Below are 24,479 nucleotides of genomic sequence, written 5' to 3'. Positions count from 1 at the left end.
AATTTGGATGTAAAGTCTTATTTATTTTTTTTATTTAGTTTAGTGTTCAAGAAATACGCACTGATCCCACATGTACCTACAAAGTTTCATGTCTGCACGAGTTACGGTTTAGCTGCACAACTGTTTTTCTTTAGAAAAAAAAATAAGAAAAAGAAGAAGAAGACAAATTTGAGCAAAAGCAATAGGGTTCCACGCACCCTAACAAAAGACTCAAAATAAGTTTAGTGTACAAGAAATACTTTTTTTGTCAATTTTTTTATCCAATTCTATTTTTTTCATCCCTGTCCCTCACATAAAAAAAAATCAATTTTTGCATTGTTGGATTATACCATAAAATTTGTGTTACAAGTTACAAAAATAGTCAAATAACAAACTGAGGCTGTATTCGGAATGGCATACTACTATACTGCGTACTGCATACTGCACTAGTATGTACTGCATACTACACACTGCCCAGTATGTAGTATTCGGTACTGCAACACTTTTGATTGTAGTACCCTACATGGCCCCATGACACACCAGTCAGTCCTCTGTAGTGCTCCGAATTCCTCGCAGTGAGTTGTAAACAGAAACAACCCAAGAAAGTTCCAGTTATATTTAAATACGTTTTCCTATTTATTTTAGTAGATTACTATTTTCATCTATGTAAGTACCATCAAGAAGAAAACATTTAAACAAACTCTCATTCATATTTACACAATCTCAACTATAAAAGAAATGAGACACGTTGCACAAGTGAAACAATTTTATTAATTTGTATTCAAATCATTCCCTTATTTAAAAGAAAAATATGTAGTAAAACTGAGGGAATTATTTATTAAATCAAAAGAACGATTTTTTAAACAAAGGTAATTATTATTAAATGAACAGAACGATTTATTGGAATTATTTATTAAATAAAGAGAACGATTTATTAAAACTGAGGGAATTATTTATTAAATCAACAGAACGATTTTTTAAACAAAGGTAATTATTTATTAAATTAACAGAACGATTTATTGGAATTATTTATTAAATAAAGAGAACGATTTATTAAAACAGAGGGAATTATTTATTAAAGTAACAGAGTAATTTATTAAAACTGATGGACTTATTTATTAAAATAACAATCATTTATTAAAACTGAGGGAATTATGTATTAAAGTAACATAATAATTTATTAAAACTGAGGGAATTATTTATTAAAATAACAGAATAATTTTTTAAAACTGAGGGAATTATTTATTAAAATAACAGAATAATTTTTTAAAACTGTATGTTGCTGCACACTGCGGAGGGTCCCGGCCGCGGCGGAGAGCGCTCGGCCGCGGCAGCGGAGGGTCCCGACCGCGGAGAGCGCTCGGCTGCGGCAGCGGAGGGTCACGGCCGCGGAGAGCGCTCGGCCGCGGCAGCGGAGGGTCCCGGCCGCGGAGAGCGCGCGGCAGCGGAGGGTCCCGGCCGCGGAGAGCGCGCGGCCGCGGCAGCGGAGGGGCTCGACAGCGGTGAGCCGATACTTTCCAAAATAATTCCCTTAATTTAAAGATATATATGTATCCATAATTTGAAAATCTCTCGCACTCGCCACCATCTTGTTTTTTTCTGAAGCGAGCTGGAGGAGCCAGCCGCAATGCATGTTGGGATGCAGTACACCACGAAGACAGCTCTCCATGCACACTGCGAAATCGGAGCGGAGTAGTACACCATCCGGGTACCTGTAGTGCACTACAGATTCTCAGTTTGGTCGCATACTGCGTACTGCATACTAGCTTTAGGCAGATTTAGTACGCGAGTAGTATGTAGTATGCCATTTCGAAAACGCGGTGAGAGAAGGTTATATATATATATTAATGATTACGTTTTATACTCAGTTTTCTGTTTTCGAATATAGCTTGATACAGTCATAAAATTAAACTGCTAAACGTTACACTGACCATTTTACCTGTGTAAAATAGTAGTTCATTATTTTAAGAATAAAATATAATATATTTGATGGGTTAGTGTAAAGTTTAGCAGTTTAATTTTCTGACCATATCAACCTAAATTCGAAAATTGGATATAAAACTTAATGATTTTTTTTCCCATTTAGTATAGTGGAGAAGAAATGAGTTTTCATGTAATTTTATTTCAATTATCTAGTTTTTCGTTTCGGCCATTAACAGAATTTCAAGAAAAATGAAAAGTTGAAATTTTTCTCGATTTTCAGATTTGTCCATTTTTGTATCACAAATCTGCAAAAAAAATAAAAATCAGAAAATAAAGAAAAGATTCATTTTTTTTACATTTTTCCTGAAATTCCGGTTTTGAGGAGGAGAGATAAAAAAAAACTACAATTGCAAAAATGGATGAAAACTTATTTCATTTTTACTGCAGTAAATAAAAAAATATAAACAAAGAGTTTTTACATCAAATTTACCATTTTTGTATTTTGCTTCACACGGTCAGAAAATGTATGTATGTATTTGCTCTATTTTATTATTATGTAAAAACGTGCCTCTCCCAACATGGCGGATTGAGCCTGCCGGACTGGAGCAGTTGTTCGTCAGCTGCGTGCTGCGCCGGAGTGCTGCGCTGTCTGTGTCTCCTGTTACATACAGGTGAAGTGAAGGCGCTGCGGGTTACAGTAAGGAGAGATTACAGGTCAGTGTTTTATTAATATCTGTATTATTCTCTTATATTATATATGAACAGATAATAATAATGATACAGTGTCAGCGCTGCTGCGTCGTCCTCTTATCTAGTTTAGCTACAGGTAACTGATCCGGGCTGGTTAGCTCGGGTTAGGGAAGTTAGCTGGTTGGTACTCGGTTGTTGTGTTATTAAAGCTGAAGCAGTTCTGAGGTCAGTCCTGTTTTCCTGCTTTGCTGTATAATGAATTCTACAGTACTGTAGTAAAGTTGTTTGTTCGGCAGGTTTACAGTCTTATACAGAAGCTAATGCTAACGCTTTAGCATCACATCCACACGCAGCTTCAGTTCAGTCAGGGACACTATGCTATAATTATGAGCTGCTATAAGATATTGTGAGTTGCTAATTCATAACTAGGAGATACTAAGTCATGATTATGAAATACTAAGTTAAGATAATGAGATGCTATGAGATATTAAGTCATAATTATGAGATACTAAGAGGTACTAAGTCATAATTATGAGATTCTAAGTCATTACGAGATACTATGAGATACTAAGTCATTACGAGATACTATGAGATACTAAGTCATTACGAGATACTATGAGATACTAAGTAATAATTATGAGATGCTATTTGATACTAAGTCATAATTACGAGATATTATGAGATACTAAGTCATAATTTGGAGATAAGTCAATTATAATGATATTATAATTTAAGGCATAGTTATGAGATACTAAGAGATACTAAGTCATAATTATGAAATTTTAAGGCATAATTATGATATACTAAGAGATACTAAGTCATAGTTACGAGGTGCTATGAGATACTAAGTCATAATTATGAGATACTAAGAGATGTTAAGTAATAACTATGAGATACTAAGAGATACTAAGTCATAGTTACGAGGAGCTATGAGATACTAAGTCAAAATTATGAGATACTAAGAGATACTAAGTCATAGTTACAAGGTGCTATGAGATACTAAGTCATAATTATGAGATACTAAGAGATACTAAGTCATAGTTACAAGGTGCTATAAGATACTAAGTCATAATTACGAGGTGCTATGAGATACTAAGTCATAATAATGAGATGATAAGTCGTAATTTTGATATACTCCAGTGTCTGGAAAGTTTAGCTGCAGATCAGAGTGTGGGTTAGTAATACAGTGTCAGTCTGGGAGGATTATGCAACTCCAGCCTGTTAGCAGACACCATGTGAGAGTTACCCAACAGGTGCCACCTTTAAACCGAGCTGGATGAAGCACCCAAAGCATGTATTTACCTAAAGTACATAAAGTACAATATTACTGCAGGCCTGATACAAAAACTAGTCTTATTCCAGGATATAATGTCTCAAAGATTGATTTTTTTACTGTTTTATGGTACAGAAATGGAATTGAAAAAATAAATAAATAAAAGATTCTGATTTAAAGCTGTCAGGGTATGAAGTATCAAAGGTAAAAGTACCATGATTTATGATTGCTTTTTTGATTTATAATTATTTGTAAATAAAATAAAATAAAATATAAATGCTGTTTTTTTAAAAACTAGCTCATTCACTGTTTTATATTTCTGATAATGTACTGAAGTCAAAAGTGAGATATTTTACTTTGTTTTCTGTCCACCACTGCTTCTAATGAAACATAAGTGTGACTATTGTGTTGTACTTTTACATGTTTAGTTTAGTTTGTAAATAAAAAAAACTTCAGTTTTATCTGTAAACAAGCAGAACCATTTAAAAAGATGCACAGACTTTTGTTTTCTGTACATTTCTTTTCATTTAAAAATGTTTTTTTTTTCAATCTCAATCTATTACTTCAATCTCACATGCAGCTTCTATATTAATATTATCTTTTATATGATATAAATATCACCACATAAATGCCACATAAAATAAAATAGTTATTTACAGGTTTCTGACAGAAACAAATCTAGTGAGATATCCCCATTTTTTAAAATGACATGAAAGCCGTAATTCGATTAATCAAGTGAATCTGATGATTCTCACAGCACGATTCACATCAGTATCTGTTATTACCTGTGTTTCAGGTTCAGCATGGCTTTAAGAAGCGCTGTGTGTCGTCTTCTCATCCAGCCTCAGAGATGTGTGGTCACTTCAGCGTTCAGAGCTCAGGGCACTGCAGCTCCGGCTCAGCGCGGTGAGGATCTTCTTTACTGCCTTAACATCTGATTTTTAGGTCGTTTTTAAAACGGACTCTGGTTGGTGTGCGGTTCATTTCAGCAAGTGTGAAATCGACCAACAAACTCCGGAGTCATTATTCAAGATATTTATCTCTTAATATATATTTTGCATTTATTATTTTATTTTTAATTGTTTTATTTTTTCTTAATTAAATCTTTATTGTTTGTTTGTTTGTTTGTCCTCATTTCAGTTTAACCTTTATTTAAAAACTTGATTTTAATTTATCTTTTTTTCAGCCCCTTTTTTTTTCAGCCATTTTCAATGCTCTGAAAATAATAGATAGATAGATTGAATGATTGATTTTGATTGAAATGAATATTGATTTGAATACCTTGTGTTAGTGCTGGGTGGTATACCAGTTCATCCAAGAATAGCACTTTATCTGATGAGCTCCTGCTGCTGTTCCTCACTGTATGAGGGTTTTGTATACGAGTAAAATAGAAAAACAACAGCAAACAGCAATTATTCACTCAGAAAAAAGAGGAATAGAATTACGCAGTCGATCCACAGCTCGGAAAAAAGTTTTTCCCGTCCCACAGACGAGCCCAGGATCAGTCCTGGGTGCAGAATCGTTTATTCAGCACAAGTGATATACTTTAAGAGCAGTTACTATCGCCCTATTTAAATATAATAATACTGTAGCTGTAATGCCTCTAATGGCTTCAAGAATAAAATATTTTAAATTGATATTAAACTTTTGTCTAACTTGTACAATAGAGCTTTTGAGAAATATCTCTTTAAATACTTATATTTTGAGTATTTTAGGTTTGTTTATAGTGTGTATGGGACTATTTAAAATGTGTTTGCGTATCTCTTTTTAAGGTCTATTGTTTACATTCTTCAGCTGTTTTTCTGCTAATAGAGTCTGATTTCTTCATATATTGTGTATATATTTTGTGGGACAAAGTAAAATCAATACTAATCAAAGCTTTAATTTAAAGCCTTAATGTTTTTTTATTATATGTACTCCTAACAGTACAGTAACTCACAAACCTATATTAAAGCCCAGTCATGCAAAAAAAAACTGTGGTATATAGTAAAACTATCAGAATCCTGAAAAATACTATGATATACGTTTTCGGTTTTACTGCCCAGCACTACCTTGCGTGTTGAATCATGTTTTTACTTTTTGTAAATGTATTTCATATTTTTATGCATTTCAGAGGCAGAGAAGAAGCAGGTTAAAGCACGTAAGTGAATTGCTGTTACAAAAAATGTTTTTGGCTTTGTGGGTAAAATTGCCTTATTTTTTGTTAATGTTTTGTCATTAAATTCTGATATTCTCATGTTTTAACCCTTTCAGCTAAAGTGCAGTTTAACTGGAGGGATGCCCTGGATCTGGAGGGGCTGCTGACGGAGGAGGAGGTCATGATCCGGGACTCCTTCCGTACTTACTGCCAGGAGAAGCTCATGCCTCGTATTCTGATGGCCAACAGAAATGAAGGTGCGTGCAGAGATGGGTTGGGCTGTATTCATTTTTTTATATCGTCAGCTTGCCATCAGCTGCCGGAGCCCTGAGAGAGCACAATTATCCTTGCTCTCTCTGGGTGGGTTGCTGCACTTTCCTCTGAGTGCGCTGTGATCATCAGCAGCGGTTGGAAAAGAGGCAGAGTCTGATTTTAGATGTGTTGGAGGAGGCATGTGCTAGTCTTCATCCTTCTTGTGATTTGACATCACTAGTAATAGAGGATATACAGCTGAGTATTAGCTGAATAGGTAGAACATATTGGTGACTGCAATATCTTCAAATTCTGAGTTATTTTTAAACTGAAAAATGATCAAATACAACATTCAGTCTGAAGTTTAGACGAGATTGATAGTGTGACTGGACTGACAAATAAGCACAGAAATTATTATTATTATTATTATTATTATTTTTTTCCTTCCCCCCCTGTGGTGCTGGGTTTAAGGTGTTTGTTTGAACCCTTTGGGGGATTGTTCTGAAGCTCACTTGCTAAACTAGCCTCCAGTACAGATACACAGAGTATCAGACAGCTCAGTACAGCTGTTTCTGACTAACTAACGTGACTACTGCTGAAAAAACTAGTTTCTGAGAGAGTGAAGTCTTAAGCCCAATTTATACTTCTGCGTTAAACCTACTCCTTAGCCCACGCACATCCAGCTAAAGTGTGCTACGCAGCAGAGTGCGTTTAAACTTCTGCATGCGCATATTAGCGGCTCTGCAGTTTAAACCACGAAGGCGGGAATGTTTGGGAGGGGACACGAGGCCCGGGGGACCAATCACAGCTGCAGCTGTCCTTGTTGCAAAGTTACATTTGCATAGAGGTGCGCATCAAGCTACAGCATAGGATACGTGATGACGCGTAGGCTACGGCGTAGATTTGACGAAAAAGTATAAAATGGCTTTTAGTTAGCTAGCTAGATAGATAACTAGATAATGTTAGCTAACAGGCTATATACTAACAGGCTACTCACTAAACCACCATCTGTGCGACCGTGTTCCAGCTAAATGAGGCTTAAAGAACACATATCTTAAAGATAAAGCAAGTCAGACACATCATATTTACTAATTATTTTATTATTTTTTATTTATATTAATTTTTTTAAATACCCTAGAGCAGAGCCTTGTTTAAGCTGTGTTTAATAAGCATATCTTTTTCATTTGATATGCTTATTGTAATTATAATATACGGGGGTTGGACAATGAAACTGAAACACCTGTCATTTTAGTGTGGGAGTTTTCATGGCTAAAAATTCAAAAGAGGACAAATTGTTGGTGCACGTCTTGCTGGAGCGTCTGTGACCAAGACAGCAAGTCTTTGTGATGCATCAAGAGCCACGGTATCCAGGGTAATGTCAGCATACCACCAAAAAGGACAAACCACATCCAACAGGATTAACTGTGGACGCTGTAAGAGGAAGCTGTCTGAAAGGGATGTTCGGGTGTTAACCCGGATTGTATCCAAAAAAACATAAAACCACGGCTGATCAAATCACGCAGAATTCAATGTGCACCTCAACTCTCCTGTTTCCACCAGAACTGTCCGTCACCACAATCAATTACTGTGCTCTAAAACCAGGTGTTTCAGTTTCATTGTCCAACCCCTGTAAGTATATGCTGTATTGATTGCAGTTCTACTTGTTTCTACTGATATTAATATTAACATAAAGCTGTCTTTGTGTTTTCCAGTTTTCCACAGAGAGATTGTGAACGAGATGGGTGAGATGGGTGTTTTGGGCCCAACAATTAAAGGTATTTAATCTGTCAGTCTAAAGCATGGTTTAATATAATGATATATATAATGATATTTATGTGTGTGAGTGACTCAGCTGAGCCAGTGTGGCCTGATTCAGGATTTAGAGAGAGGGCTGGACTCTGCTCTCTGTTTTAGGGAGTAAAGGTCTGTCTGGGGTTCACTGTTTGTAATGTGCAGCTTTTTAACTTGTTAAACCTGACCATCTGTTTAAACTCTTATTATACAATTTTATTACAATATTTAGTTTCTCATTCTGCTTACTTTTGGTTTCACCTCCTACTTCTTTCTTTCTTTATCCATGTTTCTCACTCTGTTTTTCTCTTTCTTCTATTTTTTTTCATTTTATTCTAATTCTTTCTCTTTCTGTCTCTCTGTTCTGTTTCTTGCTTTTGCTCTTTCTTTCTCACTCTCCTCTATCTTCTCTTTTTCACTCTGTCCTCTTCTTTGTGTCTGTCTCTCTCTCACACACACTTTTCTCTCTTTCTTTGTTTCTTTGTCTTTGTTTCTGGCTTGTTCAAATTATCTCTTTCTTTCTCACTTTCCATATTCTCTTTTTTGTCATTCTCCTCTGTCGTTCTTTCTCCTTTTCCCTGTCTCCTTTATTTCTTTCTTTCTTTCTTTCTTTTTATATTTCTCCACTTCTTTCCGTCTTTCTCTTTCTGTTTCTCTCACTTTCCTCTCTTTTCTCTTTCTATTTTTACCTCTGTGTACTCTTTTTTTTGTGTCTCTCTGTCTTTACTCTCTCACTTTGTGTTTTTTGTCTTTGTTTCTGGCTCTTTTAAACTTTTATCTCTCTATCTCTCTCACTCTCTTTCCTTTTTTCCCTCTTACCTTCTTTCTTTCTGTTTCTCTCTCCTCTCTGTCTTCTCTCTTTCTTTCTCGTCTGCTTTTTATTTTTCTCCATCTCTCTCTCTCTTTCTGTTTGTCTTTGTTTTTTTCTCCTTCACTGGATCTTTCTTTTTCTCTCACTCTCATCTATTGTCTCTTTTTCCTTCTATATCCCCTTTTTTGTTTCTCCCTCTTTGTTTCTCTCTATCACACTTTTTCATCTTTGTTTCTTTGTTATCTCTCTTTTTTTCCTCTTTCACTTGATCTCTTTTTTTCTTTTTCTCTCACTCTCAATCTTCTCTTTTTCCTTCTATGTCCCCTTTTTTGTTTTCTTTCTCTCTCTCTCTCTCACTGTTTCTATCTTTTTGTTCCTTTGTTTCTATCTCTTTCAAATTATCCTTTTCTATCTCTCTCAATCTCTCTTCTCGTTCTCTTTTTTTCTCTCTCTTCTATCTTTCTGTTTCTCTTTTATTGTCCTTCCCCTCTCTCTGTGTCTCACTCACTTTTTCTCATGTTTGTCTTTGTTTCTGGCTCTTTCAAATAATCTCTCTCACTCTCTTCTCATTCTCTCTCTCTCTTCAGTGTCGCCGGTTGGGTCCTATTTTGATTTTAATTAAAGACTGGGGGTTGGAGTTTTTAGGCTTTTTTACTGAGAGTTTATTTATCTATGGCCCTAAGTATTCAGTGGTGAAAAAGGACAGAGTGGTGCTGTTGAACTTTCTGTATGGTGTGGCTAAGTTAGCTATCTGGTGCACGAGGAAGAACAGGATTAAAGGTCGTGGGGGTACCGACCCGGTTCTGATGGTTAGGGGGTTTATAATGAAGAGACTCCGTGTTGAGTTTGCCTATTACAGCCTCATTGACAATGTGGACTTTTTCTTTGCTGTGTGGGGAGCTGGGGGGTTGCTTTGTGAACCAGAAGAGTTTGGAGGGTTTGTACTGAACGTGTGAGCTGAGATTTTTGCACACTGATTGATTTTGTTTTGTTTTTTTTGTTTTTTAATCAACTATAGTTCTATTTGCTGATTTTTTGTGGACAATGTTTAAATTAAAGTGGTGTTAAAAGTAAAAAAAAAAGTCTCTCTCTCTTCTCATTCTCTCTCTCTCTCTTCTTCTCTCTGTCTCTCTCTCTGTCTCTCTCTCCCTCTCTCTCTCTCTCTTTTCATTCTCTCTCTCTCTGTCTCTCTCTCTCTCTCTCTCTCTGTCTGTGTGCTGTAGGTTACGGGTGTGCTGGTGTGAGTTACGTGGCGTATGGGCTGATAGCTCGTGAGGTGGAGCGGGTAGACAGCGGGTATCGGTCAGTGATGAGTGTACAGTCCTCTCTGGTCATGCATCCCATCAACGCTTACGGATCAGAGCAGCAGAAAGAGAAATACCTCCCCAGACTGGGTAACAACACACACAAATACAACATATACTGAGTCATTCCACCTTAAATCCCCATCTTACTCTAATAGCAACACATAAATACACCATAAACTGAGTTATTCCACCTTAAATCCCCATTTTACTCTAATAGCAACACATAAATACACCGTATGATGGTTTTCTCCCCCTTAAATTCCCACATTACTCTTATCAACCACACTCTAGTGGGTCTGTGTGTCCCTAAAATTGAAATGCTTCTTCTGCATCAGCAGCCAGAGTCCAAGAGAGCACAACTGGCCATATTTTTGACAGTCTTCTTTTTGCCTGATTTTTCATACAGCAAAGACTAGGGGTGTGTTATATCGTATTGTACACAATAATATCACCAACATGTTTAATATCATGAACGATATTTTTAATATGTGTATAATTATCACATCAGGGTAGTACTTTTTGCTGTTTTTAGCAAAAGAAAAATTCACACTGTTCTCATTTCCCATTATATATCTACTAGAGACAGATTATATCTGTCCAGTATCATTTATTTTACTTTAATTCTGGATATATGGAGATATGTGGAGTGCATTATTATTAGTATCATGATATTCTGGATCATTGACTTCTGTTACAAATCTAATAAAATTCTTGTTGTATCTCACCTGTGTGTGTCCTGCAGCACGAGGAGAGATTCTGGGATGTTTTGGGCTGACCGAGCCCAACCACGGCAGTGACCCCGGCAGCATGGAGACCAGAGCCAAGTACAACCCGTCCAGCCGCACCTTCACCCTCACCGGCTCCAAAACATGGTGAGTTTAACTCAACCAGTCAGATCTCTCAGCTCCTTATATATCAATATATGCAGAGACTCACTGTCCACCCTAATACCTGTAGCTGCTCTGCCTAGTAGGTGTCAGTAGAAGTCAGAGACCCTGAGGTGTTTAAAAACTCCAGCAGCACTGCTGCTGTATCTGATACACTCACTGTACCATCAGCTCAACACACACTAACACCTCATACACCACCACCATGCTATCCTGTGAGGTCCTGAGTATTGAAGAACAAGGTAAAAGGAAGAGAATAATAAAGTATACAGAGAAACAGATACAGAACTACAGTCTGTAACTATAGTACAACTACAAAGTGATGTACCCTATATGATCAATAAAGCTAAAAAAACAAAAAACAAATAATGGCTATTAATATTCACGTTTTGATTTTTTTTTTTAAGCAGCCGTATAGACTGCAGAGTTTTATTTCTTCCCGCTCTTAGTGTTCCTATAAATAAGCAAAGCTTCATATTACTGTTTATTACCTTACAACTGCATTACTGAGACCAGTGATATCCTAACCACCCATTTATTAAGCTACAGTAATGTATTATCTACACACTTACCGCAAATACATTGATTCCACTCACCAGTAAGTCTGGGGTTTAGGTAATATGAGATGTTTGTGGTCGAAAATAGACATTTTGAAACAAAAAAAGCAAAATGAAGAGGTGAATGGTCTTTACTGTAGGGAACAGTTCGATTATTCATTGTACATAAAGTCTTTTTAAACCAACAAATGTATGTAAAGACTCTGGCTAAAAAAAAAAAGTGTTAAACATTCTGTCCTCTACAGCGTTCGCCCACATGAGAGCGCTATTCTCAAACTTTATTTTGTTGCTTTTGTGTTCTGGGGTACAGGTGTACAGGTGATTTGACAATAAACCTTGAAGCAGAAGAACACAAAATATATGTAATATTATATAAGATAAAATAGAATATATACACTTATATATTATATCAAGTAAAAATTCAGTGCAGTGTTTTCCCAGAAAATCTTCCCTCCCTATATGGAGATGTGGATTTCATTTTCCAGCAGGACTAATATATATAACAAAATGGATAATGGGTATAGAAACAAGGAAGAGGTCATAATGTTTTGCTGTTTTAATTGGTGTGTATACAGCTCTGGAGAAAAAAAGAGTTTCTGAATCAGTTTCTCTGATTTTGCTATTTATAGGTTTATGTTTGAGTAAAATAATTATTGTAGTTTTATTCTATAAACTACAGACAACATTTCTTCCAAATTCCAAATAAAAATATGGTCATTTAGGGCAAAACAAGTTCATATTTATAAAGTTTTAAGAGATCAGAAATCAATATTTGGTGGAATAATCCTGATTTTTAATCACAGTTTTTTTCATGCATCTTGGCATCATGTTCTCCACCAGTCTTACACACTGCTTTTGGATAACTTTATGCTGCTTTACTTCTGGTGCAAAATTAATTCAAGCAGTTCAGTTTGGTTTGATGGCTTGTGATCATCCATCTTCCTCTTGATTATATTCCAGAGGTTTTTAATTTGGTCTCTTATTATTGGGAGATCCAGTAGGTGCAGTGTAACTGTGGGTGCATTTGTTTCTTTTTCTGAAGCATGTGATCTTTTCTCATTCTCAGGATCACGAACTCTCCAGTGGCTGATATCTGTGTGGTCTGGGCAAAGTGTGAAGATGGTAAAGTGCGCGGTTTTATTCTGGAGAGGGGCATGAAGGGTCTCAGCACTCCTAAGATTGAGGGGAAGTTCTCCCTGAGGGCCTCGGCCACGGGCATGATCGTCATGGACGAGGTGGAGGTGCCGGAGGAGAACCTGCTGCCCAACGTGTCCGGCCTGGGGGTAAGAAACCTTGGCTCTGGATTAGAAGATCAGTTGTAGATTAAAACCATGTTTTTTACACAATTAACAAGCTCCACTTAGCTCCACAGTTCATTTATAGAATTCAGAGGGCTATAACATTTAAACTGAGGCACTGAGAGCTGTGAAAGTGCACAGATGGTTTATTAAAACACTTTTAATACACACAGTACCTTTAGGTAGTTCTCTGGCACCACAATTACAAAATGAAGTCAGGATAAGTCCTATAAAAAGCTATAGAAATAAGCTTACCTTGTTTTTCCTAAAATATATTGACTGTATCCTTGTGTGTTTCTGTTCTTCAGGGTCCGTTTGGCTGTTTAAATAACGCTCGTTACGGGATCGCTTGGGGAGCTCTGGGAGCTGCAGAGTTCTGCTTCCATGCAGCTCGCCAGTACACACTGGACAGGTGAGACCTCTGCACCTGTCTGTTCTTATTCTATTGCATGGTTTGAAGGTAAAACCTTGGCGTAGTGGTTAGCATGTTCCCAGCACTGGGGTCTTGGGTTCAAGTCCCTCTCTGGGTAGAGTTTCCATGTTCCCTCTGGGGACTCTGGCTTCCTCCCACAGTCCAAAAACATGGAGATCAGATAAATTGAATGCTCTAAATTGATCTGGTGTGTGTGTGTGTAAATGTGTGTATAACTGTGCCCAGATATGAATTGGCACTCTGTTCTTCTCACCAGGATCCAGTTCGGGGTGCCTCTAGCCAGGAATCAGCTCATGCAGAAGAAGATGGCGGACATGCTGACGGAGATCACCCTCGGTCTTCAGTCCTGCCTGCAGCTTGGCCGACTTATCGATCAGAAGAAGTAGGTCACACATTTCTGACTATTCAGCATCCCAAAAGCATTCCTGTTAAAGGATTACTGTTTCTTAAATGATTGTTATAAAAAAAGGGGTAATCAAACATGGAATTAAAAATTCTCCCTACCAGTTTAGACTATCTTAATATGTTTTTATAAAACAGGGCTGAAGTTTAATTTTTACCATACTTTAATTCTGTGTTTTTTCATTATTATAAAATATTAAGCATTGTATATTTAATACTAAAGTCATCCAAACTATGAAGAAAAACATATGGAATTATTTAGAAATTTAAAAAACAGAATTTGTTATATATTTTAGATTGTTCAAAGTAGCACATCTCTGCATTTTCACAGTTAGATTGATGAGTTAATGACTTGAATTCCTTGTCTCTTAATAATGTGTTTGAGAGCATCAGTTGTAAAGTAGTGAAGAGGTAGAGTTACAGGTATACAGTGAATAGTGAATATTTGAGTAATGTTTTAATCCAGATTATGAGAAGCAAAAACTACTCAACTAAATAAAGAACAAAAATACTTTAAGAAGTGAACTTGAAAGTTCCAAAGAAGGAAACTTTGAAAGTTTCCTCAAGTGCAGTTGCCAAAAAGATCAAAAATGTGGATGATGAAACTGGCACTCATCAGGACCACCCCAGGAAAGGAAGACCAAGAACCCTTACTGTGTTAGAGATAAGTAAATATAACAGTATCCTGTTTTCTCCTTCCAGAGCAGCTCCAGAGATGATCTCCCTGCTGAAGAGAAACAGCTGTGGGAAGTCTCTGGACATCGCCAGGCAGGCCAGAGACATGCTCGGAGGCAACGGGATCGCTGATGAGTACCACATCATCCGCCACGTTATGAACCTGGAATCTGTCAACACTTACGAAGGTGAGAATGGAGTAAACTGCTGAGAAAAGAACGAGAAAAGAGAGGATGGGAGCTAATCTATAGAGACTGAAGGTGTTCGGTAGAGAGAGGTGATAAATATGACAGGGAATAGAGAATTTAAAAGGTGTATGTAGGTTATTGCGTCCACAAGAGGGCAGTATGATGCTTGTAGTTATGGTTTCTTAACTCTTTATGACCAAGTGATGCTCTTATTGGCCAGTACAATGACTATCATATACATTTTTTAACATTGAAAATATTATATTATGAGAATAAAACTTAAATAAAATGGGTATAAAACTTCATTATTTACTGTTCTTCATTTACTTTGGTGAAAAAGAAATTGATCAGTTTTAGTGTAACTTTTATCATTTTAATATTCAGACTGTTTGAGGATAAATGTTAAAGATGTAAAATTGGATGTAAGTGGATGGTGTAGAAGAAATAAGTTTTCATCCTATTTTTCTAATATTACTTTTAATTTTCCTTCTCTGTCCCTTACAATCCAAAATATATATATATATATATATATATATATATATATATATATATATATATATATATATATATATATATATATATATATATTGTATTGGGTTTAGTATACTGTTTCTTTAAGTTTGCTAGCACCACCTAGTGGTAAGTAGGTGTATATGACCTAGCAGGAAGTAGCAGTCTCAGGAAGTCCTGTTTTGCCTTGTACCTCATGGAATGAGCATCTGCAGAGCAATCCTCCCCATCCTCCCTTAAAATTCACAAATACAGCTTCATCTGTAAGTTTTTGCACTGTTAAAAGTTATATTCATGCATTTTAGTTAGTATTTTCTGTATTAGAGTTCTTGGTTTCTGATGATATGCTTTTCATTGTTAGCTACATACAACTGTGTTAGACATATTTTACAGTGTTGCTCTAGTCCTTACTAGCCTGTATTTTGTGTTCCTTTTTGCAGTTTTACAAAGAAATTACATATTTTCCTACATTAAATCCTGCCAAATACAACAATGTGTCTGTTCCTTGGAGGATGCAAGACTGGAAAATATTGTTATGTTATACTAGCTGTTTAGCTGAAAATACGTTGCCTGCAACAACTTTTAGTGAGGACAGCATAGTAAAAAGATGAACACTTGGTGTGGAGTTTAAGACGATTGTGGGATAGACAAAGCTGCACTACCATTCATCGCTATGGAGGCCATAGACAGATCAGAAGGTGCTCCAGCTCAAGACATAAAGAAAGGCTCAGAAGATGGCGTTGAAACAGGTTCACTCCTCTCAGACATTCGCTCCAGGAAATCACGCTCTTCACATTCATCACGCTCATCAACAAGCTCTAGAGTCAGCTTAGAAGCAGCAAGAGCCCGTGCCAAAGCAGAGGCAGCTAAAACCAGGCTGGCCTTCAAAGAAAAGGAAAGTGAACTCAAGATTGAGAAAGCCAAGCTAGAAGCCAAAATTGACATTATAAATCTTCAACGGGAAGCTGAAGCTGCTCATGTAGAAGCTGTTGTACTGGAGTCAGCAGCAGCAGATATGGATGGCACTTGTCACATCAAAGAAGCTGAGCTTCTAGACCTTCAAGAAAGTGTGCAAAAAAGAACAGAAGACTACGTTAACCACCATTCCCTAAATCACTTTCCACAAGAGCTTAAAGAGGAGAAGGATGTTTACTACCCACCACCGCCAGTGCTCACACCTCAACTATGCACCCAGACACCTGTAAGGGAGAAGGTGGTCTATCATCCTTTATCTCCAATAGTCAGAGTCAATCAAGATTACATTGGTCAGAGTGGAGCCCACTCGCAGGTTATCAACAGGAGACAGATCTACCAACAAAGTGATATGAAGCAGTTTCACAGAGATTTGCCACAGCAGAGAAGTTATGACCAGCAGCACAGTGAGCAACCAAACAACCCATCATTCTCAGCAAATGCAAACCATAATGCTACAGCAGCTGATCTTGCCAAATTCCTAGCAAAGAACCAGCTTGTTTCCTCAGGATTGACAAAGTTTGACGACTTGCCTGAACATTACCAAGCATGGAGGGAGACCTTCATCAATACAATTGAGAATCTTGAGCTATCACCAAGTGAAGAAATTGATCTGTTGATTAAATGGCTGGGTAAGGAGTCAAGTGAACAAGCACTCAGACTAAGATCAGTTAATGTAAGACAACCCTTGCTTGGTCTTAAGGCAATTTGGGAGAAACTGAACAAAACATATGGCTCTCCAGAAGCAATAGAGGGAGCTCTGTTCAGTAAAATAGAGAACTTTCCCAAGATCCATAACAGAGACAATAAAAAGCTACAAGAGTTGGCAGACTTACTGATGGAACTGAATGTTGCCAAGGGTGATGGATATTTGCCAGGGCTAGCATACCTTGACACAGCACGTGGAGTACAACCTATTGTTGAGAAGCTTCCCCTACATCTGCAAGATAAGTGGTTATCTCAGGGAAGCAAATACAAGAGAGAACGTAGTGTTGCCTTTCCTCCTTTCTGCTTCTTCAAAGAGTTTATCTGCAGAGAAGCTGAAGAAAGAAATGATCCTAGTTTCAACACATCCACTCTCTCTTCAATGTCTTACAGGAAAGAGAAGTTAGGTCAAATGAAACCTGTCTTCGTCCACAAAACAAGTATATCATCATTTGATACAGGGTCTAAAGCAGAGAAGGCAAGCAACACAGCAAGTCCTGATAAAATGTGCCCCATGCACCACAAACCTCACTCACTGAAAAAATGCAGAGGGTTTAGAAGGATGAGCCTTGATGACAGAAAGAAGTTTCTAAAAGAGAACAATATATGTTTTCGCTGCTGTGCTTCTACAACTCACCAAGCAAAATCCTGTGCAACTCCCATCAAGTGTAAAGAGTGTGAGAGTGAGAAACACCTTGCTGCTCTTCATCCTGGTCCTGCACCACAGTTATATCCAGGTTCCTCCCCTTCATCAGAGAACGGCGGGGAGAGTGATGACACAGGGCAGCCAGCTATCACATCAAGTTGCACCGAGGTATGTGGAAAAAACTTCAAAGGCAAGTCATGCTCTAAGATCTGTCTTGTGAATGTGTATCCTTATGGCCATTGTGAGCTGCAGAGAAAAATGTATGCCATCCTAGATGACCAAAGCAACATGTCTTTGGCTCGGTCAGAGTTTTTTGACATATTTGGCATTCAGGGTACAGAAATACCATACACACTCAAGACATGTGCAGGGATAGTGGAAGCAGCTGGCAGAAGAGCCCATGGATTCATGATAGAATCTGTAGATGGAAAAATACCCATCCCACTACTTACACTCATTGAGTGTAATGAAATACCCAACAATAGGTCAGAGATTCCAACACCTGAAGCTGCATACCATCACCAGCACCTAAGAAACATAGCAGACAAGATCCCCCCACTTGATCCACATGCTGACATCTTGCTGTTATTGGGAAGGGACATCATAAGAGCACACAAAGTTCGCAAACAGTACAATGGCCCTCACAATGCTCCATATGCACAAGAGTTGGACCTTGGGACAGTCATAATAGGTGATGTATGTATTGAGGGTGCTCACAAAACAGACATGTTCAACAGAGTGAGTGTCATGAAGACCTGCATCCTCAGAAATGGTAGACCAACTTGCCTTACTCCATGTGAGAATCAGATGCATGTGAAAGAAATCTATAGTGTCAGTGAAAATGGCATGCATACTTCTCAGCACAAAAACACACACAGTGCATCAGTAGCATCAAACCAAGACAACCTGGGAAAAACTGTCTTCTGCACAACTGAGGATGACAACCTGTTTGCTCACTCCATAGAAGATCTTATCTTCCTTCAAATCATGGAACGAGAGTTTGTCCAAGATGAAACAAAGAGCTGGGTTGCTCCCTTACCGTTTCGTCACCCACGGAAACGTCTTCCCAACAATCGAGACTATGCTCACCACCGTCTTATGACACTGCAACGAATGTTGGAAAAGAAGCCTGAAATGAAAACGCATTACACAGAGTTCATGCAACAAATGCTGGACAACAGACATGCAGAGTGTGCACCACCACTTGAAAAAGGAACAGAATGTTGGTATCTCCCTACCTTCGGAGTTTACCACCCCCAAAAGCCAGACCAGATTCGTGTAGTTTTTGATTCCAGTGCGAAATACAATGGAATCTCTCTGAACGACATTTTACTTTCTGGACCAGACCTTAACAACAATCTCATCGGAGTGTTGCTCAGATTCAGAAAAGATTCTGTTGCTGTAACAGCAGACATTCGTCAAATGTTCTACTGCTTTGTGGTGAGAGAAGACTGCAGAGACTTCTTACGGTTCTTGTGGTACCAAGATAATGATCTCAGCAAGGAGGTGATAGATTACCGTATGCGTGTCCATGTTTTTGGAAACAGCCCATCACCTGCAGTAGCAATCTTTGGCCTGAGGAAGGCAGCAAAACATCAAGAGGATACTTATGGCAGTGATGCTGCTCACTTCGTTGAGAGGGATTTTTACATGGACGATGCGCTTCGATCATTTGTAACTGAGGCTGAAGCCATTGATGTTTTGCGTCGAACACAACAAATGTTAGCTGTGTCAAACATAAAGCTTCACAAGATTGCTTCCAATCGAACAGCAGTGATGAATGCATTTCCAGCAGGGGAAAGAGCAAAAGACATCAAAGACCTCAACCTTTCTGTGGATGATCTTCCTGTCCAACGAAGCCTTGGAATCAAGTGGAACATTACATCTGATACCTTCACTTTCGATGTGCCTGAGAGTCAAAAGCCATTCACACGTCGAGGAGTGCTGTCAGTAGTGAACAGTCTCTACGATCCATTGGGTTTTATGGCACCAGTCACCATTAAGGGCAGATTGCTTCTCAGGGAGTTTTCAACTCAAGAGTGGGATACATCTCTTCCAGAGGCCAAGTATGATGAATGGGAAAGATGGCATAAATCATTGTCAGCACTGAAGGAGGTACAGATCCCACGCACATATGTATCTTTCTCCACTTCCATGGCACATAACACAGAATTATGCGTCTTTTCTGATGCTTCAGTAAAAGCAATATCTGGAGTGGCTTACTTGAAGGTCACAAATGAGCATGGTCACAGTGAAGTTGGCTTCGTCTTTGGGAAGTCCAAGCTTGCTCCTCAGTCCGCCTTGACAGTCCCCAGATTAGAGTTGTGTGCAGCTGTGCTGGCTGTCGAGATTGCAGATCTCGTGATCAGGGAGATTGATCTGAAAGTGAATGCAGTAAGATTCTACACAGACAGCAGAGTTGTGTTGGGATACATACACAACAAGACAAGAAGATTTCACGTCTATGTACATAATCGTGTACAACGTATTCGACAGTCTGCACGGCCAGAGCAATGGAGTTATATTCCCACAGAGTTAAACCCTGCAGATCATGGGTCCCGGTCTGTTCCAGCTGCTGAGCTTGCAAACACTAAATGGCTGACTGGTCCGGTCTTCTTAACCAAGCCAAAAAGTTCCAAAATCACCACTGAAGATGACACGACATACAACCTTGTAGATCCAGATTCTGATGTTGAGATCTATTCCAAGGTAACAACCCTCACCACACAAATTGAAGGACACAAGCTGGATTCAAAGAGATTTGAACGTTTTTCTAAGTGGAGGTCACTCACCAAAGCTGTGGCCCGCCTCTTGCACATCTTACAATGCTTCTCACACCCATCAAGCAGTCGCACATGTGTTGGTTGGCACATGTGCAAGGATGGCTTGTCAGTTGCTGACATCACCAAAGCAGAGCATGTCATTATAAAATGTGTGCAACAAGAATGCTTTTCAGAAGAGTTGAAATGCATCAAGTCAAACTGTGCTCTTCCCAAAACCAGTCCTCTCTATAAACTTCATCCTGTCATTGACAGTGAAGACCTGCTAAGAATAGGTGGACGCATTGACCGAGCTCAAGTTGAAAGATGGGAAGCTCATCCTCTTATCAGCCCAAGCCGCCACCATATAGCAACTCTGCTTGCCCGCCACCATCATGAATGTGTGAAACATCAGGGTAGGCACTTCACTGAAGGTGCAATTCGTGCTAGCGGTCTGTGGATAGTCGGAGGAAAACGTCTCATCAGTAGCTGCATCCACAGGTGTGTCACGTGTCGAAAGCTGCGAGGAAGAATGGCACAACAACAAATGTCTGATCTACCTGCCGAACGCCTGCAAGTAGACCCCCCATTTTCCTATGTAGGACTTGATGTCTTCAGGCCTTGGGAAGTCCTTACACGTCGTACCAGGGGTGGTCAAGCCAGGGACAAAAGGTGGGCAGTTTTATTTACATGTATGTCCACACGTGCCATTCATATTGAGGTAATCGAAACCATGACTTCCTCAAGTTTCATAAATGCACTCAGGAGATTTTTCTCCATCAGAGGCCCTGCTAAACAACTTCGATCGGATTGTGGGACCAATTTTATTGGAGCATTCAAGGAACTACAAATGGATTCACAGCGTCCCTGTCCTCATAGTGTTGAAGACTACCTCAGTCAACAAAGATGCACGTGGGTTTTTAACCCACCTCACTCCTCCCACATGGGTGGCACATGGGAGCGCATGATTGGCGTTGCGCGACGAATTCTGGACTCCATGCTCCTCAAGGTTGGACCTTCGAAGCTCTCTCATGAAGTCCTTACCACCTTTATGGCAGAAGTCTGTGCCATTGTAAATGCAAGACCACTAGTGCCTGTATCCACTGACCCAGAATCCCCCTTCATTTTAACCCCTGCTATGTTGCTGACACAGAAAACCAGCACATCCCTTCCTCCTGCTACTGAGTTCACAAAAGGAGATTTGCTCAAAAACCAGTGGAAAAGAGTGCAAGCCTTAGCAGAAACATTCTGGGCTAGGTGGCGACGTGAATATTTGAGCACTCTTCAGACTCGACAGAAGTGGCAGTCGCTAAAACCCAATCTCAAAGCAGGAGATGTTGTTCTGATGAAGGACTGTCAGGCAAAAAGGAATCAGTGGCCGATGGGGATTATTGTGAAAGCCATACCCAGCAAAGACGGGCTGGTAAGAAAGGTGGAAGTCAAAGTGACGAGGAATAAATCGGTCAAGATATTCTCCAGACCCATTGCGGAGGTGGTCCTGCTTTTAACAGAAGAGGCAGGAAACTCCTACAAGACTCCCTCTTAAGACGTAGACCTCTTCTGCATAGGACTGTAAATGATAGGTGATACTCGAATGCTGCGCAGTGACTCTCTTAGTACAGACTAAGGAGTGTTGTTTTATGTGTATCGTGGCATGTTAATATGCCAGGCGGGGAGTGTATTGGGTTTAGTATACTGTTTCTTTAAGTTTGCTAGCACCACCTAGTGGTAAGTAGGTGTATATAGCAGGAAGTAGCAGTCTCAGGAAGTCCTGTTTTGCCTTGTACCTCATGGAATGAGCATCTGCAGAGCAATCCTCCCCATCCTCCCTTAAAATTCACAAATACAGCTTCATCTGTAAGTTTTTGCACTGTTAAAAGTTATATTCATGCATTTTAGTTAGTATTTTCTGTATTAGAGTTCTTGGTTTCTGATGATATGCTTTTCATTGTTAGCTACATACAACTGTGTTAGACATATTTTACAGTGTTGCTCTAGTCCTTACTAGCCTGTATTTTGTGTTCCTTTTTGCAGTTTTACAAAGAAATTACATATTTTCCTACATTAAATCCTGCCAAATACAACAATGTGTCTGTTCCTTGGAGGATGCAAGACTGGAAAATATTGTTATGTTATACTAGCTGTTTAGCTGAAAATACGTTGCCTGCAACAACTTTTAGTGAGGACAGCATATATATAAATATATATATATATATATATATATATATATATATTATATTTATATTTATATATGAATTTAGCTTGAAACGTTCAGAAAATAAAACTGCTAAAAGTTACACTGACCCTTATTTTCTTAATTACTTACTTATTTATCTTTAATATAATATTACATGGCAAGTCTGTTACAAGCTCAATACAGTGATGAATAAAACTGGGTCATAAATTAAAAATATCTGTAGTTGCAAGAACATGTAAAGAAGTATATATTTGGCTGTTTATATTATTACATTTTAACATTATTGTTGTAAATGTATGAAAACAGTTTTTTTTATTTGTTGCTTTGTGCAGTTAGACAATGTCTGTTAGATTAATTAATCTTTTTTTTCCCCCACATTCTTCTACCCTGCATATTTTGGGATTATCAGCTTATTAAAAGTAAAAATCTAAATTATCTAAGTTATATATCTAATTTTATATCCACAGGGCCTCCCGAACACCCAAAAATTACAAATTTCCACCAGAAAAATATGATTCACGCTGTAGAGGGTTAATTTTAAACCTGTCTAATATAACAGCTATATAAATAAATTAGAATTGAACTGAAATGTATTGAGATTGCAATAGATGTAATTACCTAAACTATACTCATTAATTATATTATAAATATTATGTATTATAAATGAAATATATGAATATGCTGCACCTGAAAATTCACGCCTATAAAAGCTAAAAAAAAAAGTCATGGGATAGCAGTAAGTAAATTACCTCAGCAGACAGCTTGCTTGGGAAAACCCACACCATTCGAATTTCCATCTGGGGTCAATAAAATAGCAATATTTCTAAATATATATCTATCTATCTTATCTTTAAGTTGTGAGGTGTTATCTTATGAGTGACGCTTAACTCTGGCCAACGTGCTCATGGCAAGGCCTAATATTCAAGTGGGTGCCAGATAGGACTTTCCATTTTAGATCATTTCAGTTCAAATAATTTTGTGAATTTGTAAGAAGTAGAAGTAAAAAGTAAAGTATAGATACTTTAGTTAGTTGACACCTTGGGCTTGGATACACCCACACCTGTAATAATGTATAAGGTGCTATCTTGCATCCCATTCCATTGGACATGATAATACATTATATTTGGCATGTCAGTTTATGACTACAAAATCGTCATCCGTTTTTGTAGTGTTTATTCTACATTTTACACTGCATTTCTCTTTTCTCTTGCAGGTACCCATGATATCCACGCCCTAATCCTGGGCAGAGCCATCACAGGACTGCAGTCATTCACTGTGGAGAAGTAAAGCCCTGATACTGCTGATGTTAACAGGACGGAAATGTACTACAACGACTGCTGCTGTCTTTACTTTGGTCTTTTTTCCAGTGGTTGATCTTTTGGGTTTTCATTGAACACTACACCTTAACAAGTCTTTAATAGTAAAAGAATATGGCATGTAAAAGCTGTGTTACATGTGTTTTTAAAAGATTGGTATGGAATCTCTGGCTATTTAGCTGTTTTTACGTTTGTTGAGTTTGTCACTTTATCATATATAATCAGCTAATGTAGGCCTCCAACTAAAAAAACAGAATTATTTTTCTACTCTGAACATGAACATCCCTTGCACTGTAGTTTTGGCTTTTGTATATAGAGTAAAAAGTGTAAATTTAGTAGAGCAGCGAGGGAGAAAGAACAGTGCCATTGTTCTCAAGAAAACTGAACTGAAAGTATTAAAATAAAGGTCACAATTTGCGAATCTGTGTTGAGCCAAAGTGAAATCATTGAGTCATCTCGAACAAGCGTGATGTTATCCTGCAAGTGTACTGCAGATAAATAAAATTAATATACTGTTTATTGTGGATGTGCAGTTAATCATAAACAATCACACACAGGACAGGACTTGATATAGCATGGCAATGAAGTGCTGAGATATGAAGATAGGCCTTTAACTATGAACAGTTTTCATTTGAGAATACAGCTCTGGAAAAAAATGAGAGACAACTTAAAAAGGATAAGTTTCTTTTTTGGATTTTACCAAATTGAAAACCTCTGGAATATAATCAAGAGGAAGATGGATGATCACAAGCCATCAAACCATCAAACTGA

General features: G+C 38.1%; 1 protein-coding gene across 1 annotated transcript; it reads left to right on the top strand.

Annotated features, from left to right (window-relative positions):
- The first annotated feature begins 2,510 nt into the window (after positions 1 to 2,510).
- gcdhb (glutaryl-CoA dehydrogenase b) lies at positions 2,511 to 24,129 on the top strand. The gene is made up of 12 exons (XM_049467644.1): positions 2,511 to 2,616; positions 4,662 to 4,771; positions 5,979 to 6,005; positions 6,119 to 6,259; positions 7,967 to 8,029; positions 10,080 to 10,250; positions 10,906 to 11,035; positions 12,674 to 12,890; positions 13,214 to 13,317; positions 13,595 to 13,720; positions 14,443 to 14,603; positions 23,606 to 24,129. The coding sequence occupies exons 2-12, from the start codon at positions 4,669 to 4,671 to the stop codon at positions 23,677 to 23,679; spliced, it is 1,317 nt and encodes a 438-aa protein (XP_049323601.1). The 5' UTR covers positions 2,511 to 2,616; positions 4,662 to 4,668; the 3' UTR covers positions 23,680 to 24,129.
- The last annotated feature ends 350 nt before the right edge of the window (positions 24,130 to 24,479 follow it).

The sequence above is a fragment of the Astyanax mexicanus genome, chromosome 19 (genome assembly GCF_023375975.1).
Source record: "Astyanax mexicanus isolate ESR-SI-001 chromosome 19, AstMex3_surface, whole genome shotgun sequence".
Classification (NCBI taxonomy): Eukaryota; Metazoa; Chordata; class Actinopteri; order Characiformes; family Acestrorhamphidae; genus Astyanax; species Astyanax mexicanus.
This window is presented reverse-complemented; position numbering and strand designations above follow the sequence as displayed.

What these genes read in the sequence shown, in the direction of transcription:
- gcdhb (XM_049467644.1), top strand. Translation starts at nt 4,669, where the DNA reads ATGGCTTTAAGAAGCGCTGTGTGTCGTCTTCTCATCCAGCCTCAGAGA. An exon ending in GAAGAAGCAGGTTAAAGCAC is followed by an intron (nt 6,006 to 6,118) that starts GTAAGTGAATTG and finishes TAACCCTTTCAG; the next exon opens with CTAAAGTGCAGTTTAACTGG. An exon ending in CGCCAGTACACACTGGACAG is followed by an intron (nt 13,318 to 13,594) that starts GTGAGACCTCTG and finishes TCTTCTCACCAG; the next exon opens with GATCCAGTTCGGGGTGCCTC.